Genomic DNA, 11,428 nt, shown 5'->3' with positions numbered 1-11,428 from the left:
AGTGAATAAGAGTAACGTTAATGTAAGATAGTCAATTTCTAATCCATAGTTAAATATAAATAGGTACATTTACATAAACGTATAACAAGTGCAAAATTTTAAGACTCCTTAGAAGTATACACTTCTTAAAATATTTTCAAACTGCAAGGGCAGCCTGGCATGACATACACAAAATCACCAGCGTTTCTGGTTAAATTAAAAGCTGCATAACTTGCCCATATCCCTAATGAAGCAGGCTAGCAACATCCGTCCGTGTCACAGGGGTGATGCGACAGCCTGCTAGCTACGCTATTCCGGTTTCAGTGTGATGTGTCAAGCTTTGCTACTGGGGCTTTGTAGAAGTTTGGGTCAGCTGTAAAAACAGTATCCTCTAATAAATAACATGGATAACTCCGGCAAAGAGAAGGAAGCCTTGGCTCTTCTCGCCGATGCTGAGAAGAAAATAAAATCTTCGACGTCGTTCTTCGGGACGCTATTTGGGTAAGGTAAACATAGTTTGTCCAGTAGATTCTTCACCAGCTATGATGTAACTCGGAGTAGCTAACGTTAGCAAGCTAGCTGTGAGGCGGAAAGGGGGAAGACCAGACACGGTTTGAGTCGCTTTAGGAAAATTCGGGGATGTGTTCTCAAACAACTAACATTAAGTTACAGTATAGGCCTGCGCAAGTTGTCCAAAAGTAACCAAGTAAACACTCAATGGAATGCTAATTGTGTATAGATCAACGGTACTAACCATCAGCCATGAATTTATTTTTCTAATGTTAGCTTTCAGACCAAGCTGTTATAAAACGCTGATGACTGCAGTTTATTCCTCGCTACTCGGGCGCTAGCTAGTAAAACTAAGTGTACAACTCAGTTGCTGACTATCGTTAGCTGAGTACCAAATGTAAATAATATTTTGCTAACTATAGCGGCTGTGGTTTGTTTCGCCGTCTTTGTGGGCTTTATTGTAATTTGATATGACAACAAGGAACTATAAACAAAAACACATCATGTGATGACGTTAGACCTTAGCTTAATTTACTGCTATGACAGCCGACTCTGTCGCGTGTAACGTTTAACGGAATTTAACGGTAGGCCCTATGTGGTCGAACCTATGTAATTTATACAGTATTAAACACATGACATGGCACTCATTGAATAAGGGCCAATAACACTGACCTTACTTGCTGGAAAATGTTTTCTGTAATTTAAGAGTTGTTTGTGTCAAGGTTTGTAAACGTTATAAATAATTTAGCCTACCGATTAACTAAGCCATCTATAGCGAACGATTGCTGAACATCATACATTGGTTTATCGTATAGGCCAGGACGGTTCATGTCGTAATGATTAGTTAACTTCCACTTCAAGCCATGCAGACTGAATTTAATTAAATCGGGTTGCTGTAAGCACAGTGTACCCCTTGTAATCTTGTGAAGCAATGACGGTAACAAACAGCGCTGTCGAAACAGCCGACATCGAGTCACAGGGCATTGCTTTACCATGGTCTTTTATTGCCCTACTTTGTCCGCCCTTGCATATTATGATCAGCCGTTTTTCACAAGCCAGGAGCTTTATGGTGCTGCTGTTGAAGTTTAAACTTTCTTTGCGTCTACAGCGGCTCCTCAAAGTTGGAGGAGGCATGCGACATGTACGCACGGGCAGCAAACATGTTCAAGATGGCCAAGAACTGGAGTGGTAAGGGTCAAAAAAAGTGTCCGAATCTGCACAAAGGGCATAATACAAAAGTCCCCATGAAACATTTACGTTATACAGTCGCTTAAGTAATTATGGTGTGTGGTGTTCGTGGATGTATTATATACGCTCATCGAAGTGGGGATCTGAAGTGTTGCTTGGTTTGGTGTGTTTAGAATGGTTCGTGTGCGGCGTGTGGCCTCATCGGTTTGTCACAGTGGGTGTGGCCTTTTTTGTTTCAGCGGCGGGCAACGCTTTCTCTCAGGCCGCGGGACTTCACCTGCAGATGCAGAGCAAACACGACGCCGCTACCAACTTCATAGACGCCGGAAACGCTTTCAAGAAGGCCGATCCGCAAGGTAGATGATTGCAGTATGTGCAATACTGTTGCTGATTGGACCTTTCCTGTCACGTGATGGTCTGTCCGTTATGGACCCTCCTGTATCTCTACCCCGCCAATGTATGGGGAAATGTCTGAAATAATGTGTGTAATCTGACATCCTGCTATCAAAGCCCACTGGTTGTCTCCCTGCTGCTGATAAGTACATTATTGTGATTGCTAATTTACACTAGAACATAAACGCCGATGATGTGGTTTGGTTGGCAGTAGCCTTCCTCTGAAACTCCTGATGAATGGTTTTCTGCAAGGCTGTCGCTTAAATTGTCAGTGATTTTTTTCCCCCCTTTGTTTTCATGCATTGACCAAACATCCCACTCGCTGTAGCTATGAACAGTTTCTGGGCCATTTTTACATGCTAATCCCTACATTAAGTGTATAAATTATTCACCGGTGTTACTCATGTGGTGATTTTTTCTTCTCTGCAGAGGCTATTAACTGTCTGAACCGGGCCATTGAGATTTACACCGACATGGTAAGATGCTGATTCATTGTAACGTCCCCAAGGGCGTCGGCTTTATTTCAGAAGTGGGGGGGAGGGGATGTCGGGACTCCTGACTAATTGTCGAAAGGGGAAAGGGGAGAGGGAGAACTGACCTAACCGGGGAGGTTTGCCAGAGGTCGCAGTTCATTCAGAAACGCGTCGAGAAGTGACTGGTTTTTTGTGGAACGATTGCACTGATCCCCCCCCCCCCCCCCCCCCCCCCCCCCCACCCCCCCGGGGTCTCTCCTCCGTGACCTGCGGTGACCCCTCTCTGTTCCCCACAGGGTCGTTTCACCATCGCGGCCAAGCACCACATCTCCATCGCCGAGATCTACGAGACGGAGCTGGTGGACATCGACAAGGTCAGAGCACGAGCCCTCTCGGCTCGCCGTCTCAGCGTTAGTTCCACTCTGACAGTGCAGTAGTGTCACTTACTTTTACATTGCATTTACAATGCATCCATTTATACAGCTGGATATGTACCAAAGCAATGCAGGTTAAGTGCCTCGCTCAAGAGTACAACGGCAGTCGCTTGCTCTTCATTTCAAAGAAGGGATCGGTACAGGCTTCTGCACTGCTATGGGCAGAGTCTGAACGATAGCCGTCCCCGTGCGCAATAGCAGCTCTTCAGTTCAGATCAATGAACTACATAAGTTCTCATACAGTTCTCATCCAGTTCAGTGGTTCAGACAGACCCCCGTGCTCTGTGTCTGCGCCCTCTGCTCAGTCCTCCGATGCAGTAGCTGCGGTAGTTCGGCCGCAGATTCCAGTGTGATTGAGGCGCTGCTGGGCTGGATGCGCAGGTTTGTGTGTGTGTGTGTGTGTGTGATTTACCCGCCCCCCCCCCCCGGAACCGACAGAGGCCAGTGCATTCACAGGACAGGCCTATCGTGTTTGGCTGAATGGGCATTCCTGATTGGCAGATAAATTAGGAGAAAGGTAGTAAAAAAAAATACAACAAATAATGGTGATGAAAATTTTTTAGGCAAAAGCCAGGAATCTGCCAGTTGTGGAAAAATCATTTAAAGTCGTGGAAAGTTGTCGCAGTCAAAGAAAAAAACATTTTTGTTTACACTCGGGAAATGCATCTGTTTTGCCAACAAACTTGATGTATTTTACTATTCTTACAAGAAATGCCAGTGTGCTGATATTGCTGAAGATGGAAAGATTACTTGCTTGGAATTCACACTACCAAAATTAACTGAAAGAAATTTAAATAAGCAAATATTATTTGCTTCCAAGAATATCTGAAAATGCATGTTCATGCAGGCACAGAGTATTTTATAGTGGTCGACCTGTCTCACTGGAACTTCCTCTGCAGTTCCTTCCTCAAAGGATCCAAATGCTCTTCCTTTTCTCATGAATTATTTTGCATTTTTAAACACAAATAGATAATAGATAATGTGAACACATACATATATGAACACACGTAAAACCAAACCAACTTCCCTTGGAACAGTGGAAAATCCAAAAATCATGGACGAATGAATAAAATAATAGTCTAAAGATACGGAAAGGTATGTTCATTTAAACATTTAAAAGAACAGTTTGTTTCATTGTTATGTCACCATGTCCCCTTGTACTGCAAATATTCAGGTTTGAGGCTGGTACTGATTCACTCTGTGCCCTGAAGGAGCAGTTGCCTGTCAGATTCATACTTTTTTTTCTTATCCATGGAGCTGGATACCAGCCTCATTTATGCTGCCAAAGCAATATTTAAAAAATTGATCTGATTTGACTGCCAACCCTGCAGTAACTGTGCATCAAGAAAAGTAAATCATGCATCAAGATCTGAAACTCATCAGTTATAGTTTTGCTTGTTCGTGTACATGTCTGCCACCTGGTGGCCAATAGTAGGAACGCAGGATAATTTAGACTTCAGCGCGTTATGGTGTTACAGTGTATGTAGTGCTTTTAATAGTGTTTATAGTACTAGTAATAGTCTTTTGAGTGTATAGACCATCGTTTTTTTTTTAATGTCAGTGAAACATCACTTTAAGCATAAAGGGCTTGTGTATATTCAGTGATGCTTATGCGCTGCATGTTTTCCTCTTCTTCAGGCCATCGCTCACTACGAACAGGCAGCCGATTACTACAAAGGAGAGGAGTCGACAAGGTACGCGGTCTGACCCCCCCCCCGCGGACACGCCCGCGCGTCTTTCACGGGCGCGACGCCCGCCCGAGCGCTAACGCTGCCCCGTGTCTCCCCCCAGCTCCGCCAACAAGTGCCTCCTGAAGGTGGCGACCTACGCCGCCCAGCTGGAGCAGTACCAGAAGGCCATCGAGATCTACGAGCAGGTTGGCCCCGTCCTGCGTTTCCTGCGGGGCTCCGCCCCGGCTTCCTTTCCTGTTTGAGAGGAATGAATTTTAATTCAGTTCTCGAGTGGGGAAAAGCCCCAGTGTTCCAGTTGAGATACTGATTTTCAATTCATTTCCTGACTGAGTTGAAATTGAATTGAACTCGACTGTACCAAGGCCGAGTTGCAGTTTTGCTAAACTTTTCTTGCTAATTCAGTCAGTGGGTTTGTTGTGGGCCCTGCCTGAATCCTTAATTTGAGCCCCAACGCCCCCGTGCTCAGGTGGGGACCTACGCCATGGACAGCACCCTGCTGAAGTACAGCGCTAAGGACCACTTCTTCAAGGCGGCCCTCTGTCACTTCTGCGTGGACATGCTCAACGCCAAGGTGAGCCCTCACGCCCTCTCTCTCTCTCCGTAACCATGGCAGCAGGCGCCTAGCTACCGCGGAACACTCGCATTCTCACTCTTTCACTCCACAACAATCGCCGTTCTGAAAGGCAGTGGTGTGCTGTGGTGAGATTGCCTCTAGGTTTTCATTTCAGACCCTAATTAGGCACACCTGACCCTACTAATTAGCCGCTCGACATGATCTCTGGCTGTTGAATGAGGTGTGCTTTGTTTGGGTCGGAGTGGTCTCCAGGAACGGGTTTGGGCAGCCCTGGGTTACAGGTTTGAACCCGGGTGGGGCACCCTTAGCTTTGAGCTAAGCCCTTCACCTGAGATGCCCCAGTACCCCTGTTTAAGGCCACTACGTTACCCTTACCCACGCAAGTCATCTGGATAAAGTCTTTATCAATAACAAACTCAGCCGAAATGTGTCAGCTATTCAACCTGCAGGTCATCTGCTAAACCAATAAACAAGTGGTGTAATGAGTATGTAATCACCCTCAGTTTTCTCTCTACTACCCCGCACTACCCCCCTTCCCCCCTTTCCTCCCCTCAGCTGGCTGTGCAGAAATATGAGGAAATGTTCCCAGCCTTCTCAGATTCACGAGAATGCAAACTGGTGAAGGTGGGTCCCTCTGTTCTTCTCTCTATAAGCCTCTAAGCCACGCGGCTTAAATCTCAGGTGGCTCGCCAGGTTCGTTTATTTTGAAGTAAGAACATAACTGTTTGTGCGCTTTGAGCGGTGGCTTGGCCCCGCCCATTTCTGTGCCGTTGCTTAGCGGACGCCTCCGGCTACGGTTTTAGCAGAGACTGGTCAGGCGCTAGCATCAGTTGTGGCGTTCGTAGAAACGAATGTTAGCAACAGTTAGCAAGTTGTCCATTCGTTGCATACGGTCACGCTATGGATCGTGGGTAGTTTTGCCACAAAGGAGTGCTCAGCCTGGTACCCGCTGAAAAAAATGAATGGAAGACAGTTGGGAACTTCATTAAGGGTGCTACAATTAGAAATATTATTAACCTTTTCTTCTATATGCATGAAAAAAAGAAATTCTGCCTCAATTCTGCCTTAGTGACAACTAATATTTAATCCAGCTAAAAGCAGTTTTGACCTGATGTTCCGCTTTTGGTTCTGAAACATTTTTACAACGGAAGGCCTAGTCATACTGTCATAGTTAGAATTGTTTTGGACACACACTGTTGGGGGCCATATTGCACCGTGTTTGGAATTGTGTATTTTGTGTTATTTTAATTATAAAGCCACTAAAGAGTACTACTGCTTTCAACAGAAACTGCTTGACGCCTATGAAGAACAGAATGTCGACGCGTATACCGACTCGGTGAGCTCATTTCAAAGCTTTCAAATGTGTTAAATCGTGCGCAAAATGCCCATTTCTTCTTCTTTAGTTTCTCCCTCTGTGCGCCCCCTGCTGTTCACGTGCGGCTCTGCAGTTCCCTTGTTCGTGAATCTGAAGTGCGGAGCCTTATACAGTGGAAAAGTGTACTATGACCTCAGGTTTTCTTTGGACAGGAAACTTTAAAAAAAAAAAAAAAAAAAAAAAAGACTAAAACACTGATGTGGTATTTTATGGTAGAAAACGTCAATGGAGAATTTATGGAAATAGTGATAAAAAAGGTCACCATTATCAATTGCAATTATGATTAATTTTTTTGTAGTCACAGGGATTTATAGGATAACTCTGTGAATTCTCATTTTTGCCAGCATCGTCAAAATATCCTATGAAAAGACAAAAACCGATAAAATGCCTGACCAAATCTCAATGAATTTATCCTTCGGACAATTCTTGTCCATTTTCTTGTCGCCTTGTCCAGTTGTAGTCCAAGAAAGTATTAAAACAAGTCAGAGACAGACTGTTGCTTTTGGGCAGCGTGATTCATCATTACAAAGAGCCTGGCCTTAGTACTTTTTACTGAAACAACTTTATTTTTGTTCAATATGTTGTAAGTACTTTGGCGCAGCACCGAAATACTGAAAATAGCCACGTTGGATATTAACAATTTTGCTTCTTTTTGAAGTAAATTTGGTAAAAAAATAACACTGGCAATATTTCTGGTGATAATAGGTTTGCATTTTCTGAAAATATGTCTTTATGAGCAGTATTTAATGACTAAAAGGCACAACTGAAATGAATGGCTTAACAGCTTGAATGCTAAATGAATGCTGAAGATATCTAAAAGTACTGCGAGTTGGACGGAAGCATTTTCAGTTTTGGTGTCTTCATAGGAAATGTTGACGATGCTGAAAAAAATGAAATGAATGGTGTCATCTTTCAACAGCTGAGTTCCACTGAATGAAACTCAGTGACAGAAGCTGTTTGGCCTGCCGGTTGCTCGATGAATTCGCTAAATTTTTTTGAAGACTCGTCCGAGCGTCATCCCAATCATACGCGTGTGGGAAATGAAATCAAAGTAGGGCCTATGGGTGGCACCTTTTAAAACCGTGACCATTTAAAAAAAATAAAAAAAATTGTGATTACATTGCAAGTGAGGAAATGCCATTCACCTTCCAAGGCAAGGGGTTGTTTTTCTAAACACTCTGTTGCTTTTTTCATACCTTCGTACCCGTTTTCGTGGATTCTGTAATTGACGAGAGTCGGCATTCTGGAAAAGCTGTTTTGGCAATTCCCCTGCTCTGCCTACGGAAATGTTCTGCGTCAATGTCGGGGTGAACAAATTTGTTAACAGTCGTTACTGGATCGAGCACTCATAGCTCGACTTGTTTCGCTATGGGATCCATCAAGCTGCGTTGTTATTTTCTACTGCAAAAAAACAAATGGTAGACCGAGCACGTACACCAGATAAATAATAGCCTGTGTTACAAAAATGCCTGCCGTCAACATCAGACAGCTGTGTCAAGTAGTCATACAAAACGTTTCTTAATTTCCTGTAGGTGTGCATGCACATTGCTGGAACTTGAGCCAGTGCTTTGTCTGCTCAGTAAAACACTGAATAGCCCTTGATTGTGTGAATTCGATAAGCCTCTAGACTGCCGGGAACGTCAATGTTTCAGCATTCCATGCTTTGTGTGTGTGTGTGTGTGTGTGTGTGTGTGTAACAAAGCGGTTATTGTATTCTAAGTGCTCTGTGTTCTGTGTCCTTTTAAATCCCCGCCCCTTCCGCAGGTGAAAGAGTTTGACTCCATCTCCAGGCTGGATCAGTGGCTCACCACCATGCTGCTCCGCATCAAGAAGACCATACAGGAGGACGAGAGCGACCTCCGCTAGCCCCCCGCCTCCCCGATTTCCGTCTCGTCCCTTCCCGCGATTCCCTCTGATGCTCCTTTCACCCCCCGCTACTCCTCCCGCTCTCCTGTCTTCCTCATCGCAACACGGCTGTAACCTTTCCCGTGTGATGTTTCTTTTCTCTCTCCTTTTCCTTCTTCTTCTTCTTTTTTTTTTTTAATCTCTCCTTAGCTTTCGTTCTGCTTTTGCTTGGGTTTGCCTTTCATTTTTACTCTTTCTAAGAACCTGTCTTTTCCCTCCCACGCCTCACCGGGTGTGTGTTATGGACAGTTCGGCAACAATGGTCTTTGCGTAGACGTTAAATAAAACACTAGAGAACATGGGGGAGGGAGGAAATGACGGAGAGAGAGAGAGAAAAAGGAGTGCCGGTGACAACTATTCAGAGACCAGGACTGCTTTCTTCCGGAACGGTGCATGAAGCCTGAATGACCGCTTCTGCCATTTCAGGTCAACTATGTGTCACTCTGTGTTCCCCCCCACCCCCCATGTATAATTTCCGATTGCAGTTTCCTGACCATCATTTTTCAGCATAATACACCTGTGATCTTAAATCTGAACAGTTTCAGATACCGTCATGTTTGAAATTTGTTCAAAACGTTCTGTCGGAAAAAAAGTGAATAAATATATATATTCCAAGATTTTTAAAATTAATTTTAAATAACATATATTTGTCAGGTTGATTTTGAAAGTGTAATTGTCCAACCCGTGAAAAAAATGGCTCAGTATGGTTTTGAAGTGTCTAATTTGGGGCATGGATATAATTAGTGTGAAGGGAGATTAGGAATATGACAACACACATAAAAAAATTTTTAAAAAAAGAAGCTTTTTCAGTGGTGTGTCTTGAGATGTAATGGGTAAATTTCAGGGTGAAGGGTCAGTAGTCAGGCTCATTTGTGGATATCGGCTACAAACTTTTTTTTTTTTTTTTTACGTTCGCCCAGTTCTTGCGTGCTATCCTGCCCTGATTGAGGGAATGAACGTGATGGACCGCATTATTCGGTTGGATGAGAGTTTCGCAGAGGAGCAGTTTTTCAGGTTTTAAGATGGCACACACCTTAAAACTGGGATATAAAAGTTCACCGCGTGGGTTTAGGGTTTGAGTGCACAGCCCTTTCCTTTTTGTTCTTCTGTTTTGAGGTTACAGTGGCAGTGTCAATTCCACCTCTGTCGTACAAAATCATCCTTGCTAACAAAACGTTTTTATTTAATGCATCCTTCAGACTTCTGTTCCGCTTTCTGTTTACTCAAAATATGATTGGTTTGAATAAAGTGGTTTTTTTTTTTTTTGTTACTTTATTGTGGCAACCCCTGGAGGACAAAGCTTAAATTCATCTATTTATTTTCACGATATTTTTTCACATGTATTCATTTAGTGACCATACGTAGATATTGACACGCGGATTTTGAAAATGATATTGAGTCTCTTCATCAGAACTTCCTTCTTTAAATGTAATTTCTTTAAGTTCAGTAAAGATTTAGCCTATTTCAAGTGTGTATCCATTGGAAACTCTTCTGTTTCCTTTAGTTTACTCCTAAAGTTATTCTGTGTCTTTTTGAACGCTTATGGGCATCACTATGGCAAGCCGTTTTAGCTTTAATTCATTTCTAGAGGATATCACAAATACAATTCTAACTAGTTAGAAATGCCAATTCTTGATATCAGAAATTCAATTGTAACTGGCTATAATTCAAGCGTTTTCCCCATTCATTTCAATGGGACCTTTCATTTTTGATATCGAGAATTAAATTTTAACTAGTTAAAATAGGAATTCTTGGTATCAAGAATTGTATTTTAACTAGTTAAAATTGGACGTTCTAATTAAAATTAGTTAAAATTCAATTCCTGATATCGAGAATTCAAATTTAAACTAGTTAAAATTGAATTCATGATATCAGAAATACATATTTTAACTAGTTGAAATTATATTGTTGATATCAGTAATTGATTTTATGATATTTGAAATTGGCATTTTAACTAGGTCAAATTCCAACTCCCATTGAAATGAATGAGAAAAACATTTTCAATCTGACTAGTTAAAATAGAATTTCCAATATCAAGAATTGGCATTTTAACTAGTTAAAATGTAATTTCCGAGATCAGATATACACATTATAACTAGTTACAATTGAATTTCTGATATCAAGAATAATAACAATAAAGCACATCACCATTCGTTTGACGGAATTGGCCTGTTCGGACTGCGCCAGGCACCCTGTGCAAGTTGGCATAGAATGAGGAAAGCGAAGACAAAATTATGCATGCCTTAATACCGCTTCAGCTGAAGTCATTTTGCCATAATTGAACATGAACTCATGCGGGCACAAAAATAATTTTGCGAGATTCTGAATGACTAGGAAATGGGAAGGTGGTGGTGGGGGTGGGGGGGGGGGGGGGGTATAGGAGAGAGGCGTATTAGGAAAACTACCGCTGCCACTGGTATTAACAGCGAACGAGTCTGCTCGCTTGTGAAATAAACCAAAACTCAATTTGTATGTACAGAATCTTAGAACTGCATTTTGTTCTTTGAAACAAACTAGCATATATTAAACACTTGTAAGACTACCTCATTCGTCTGTGTTCTGTGTAAGCTCAACTGTTGTAGCCAGTATAATCATGTTAAAATGGGAATAACGGACGTGTTGTGTTTGTTTTACATGCCATATTATGAATGTAGACGAATGCGCGTTGCGATTCATTGTAAAAGGAGGAAAGCAGAAACAAGTGGTCATATGTTGAAGCAGTTCTTCGAGCCGCGTTATTAGAACCGTGTAAGGGTGAGTTCACAAATCTTAATGGTGTTAATGAGTTCTAGAACGTGACTATTTTTTAACGGGGGGGCGGGCGGGGAGGAGGTGAAGGACATTCCAAAAAACCTACGCTTCAAAGGATTAACCTATCCCTTGATTCCGCCTGCCACAGGTTACTT

The 11,428-nt window shown here is 42.7% G+C and overlaps 1 protein-coding gene across 1 annotated transcript; it reads left to right on the top strand.

Annotated features, from left to right (window-relative positions):
• Positions 1-253: 253 nt before the first annotated feature.
• napaa (N-ethylmaleimide-sensitive factor attachment protein, alpha a) lies at positions 254-9,990 on the top strand. The gene is made up of 11 exons (XM_035433692.1): positions 254-480; positions 1,598-1,677; positions 1,917-2,033; positions 2,500-2,546; positions 2,840-2,917; positions 4,616-4,671; positions 4,769-4,853; positions 5,135-5,239; positions 5,798-5,866; positions 6,528-6,578; positions 8,382-9,990. Exons 1-11 carry the CDS (start codon positions 383-385, stop codon positions 8,481-8,483), a joined length of 888 nt encoding a protein of 295 aa, XP_035289583.1. The 5' UTR covers positions 254-382; the 3' UTR covers positions 8,484-9,990.
• The last annotated feature ends 1,438 nt before the right edge of the window (positions 9,991-11,428 follow it).

The sequence above is a fragment of the Anguilla anguilla genome, chromosome 9 (assembly GCF_013347855.1).
Source record: "Anguilla anguilla isolate fAngAng1 chromosome 9, fAngAng1.pri, whole genome shotgun sequence".
NCBI classification, from domain to species: domain Eukaryota; kingdom Metazoa; phylum Chordata; class Actinopteri; order Anguilliformes; family Anguillidae; genus Anguilla; species Anguilla anguilla.
The sequence above is the reverse complement of the archived record's forward strand: the minus strand, read 5'-3'. Positions and strand labels throughout refer to the sequence as shown.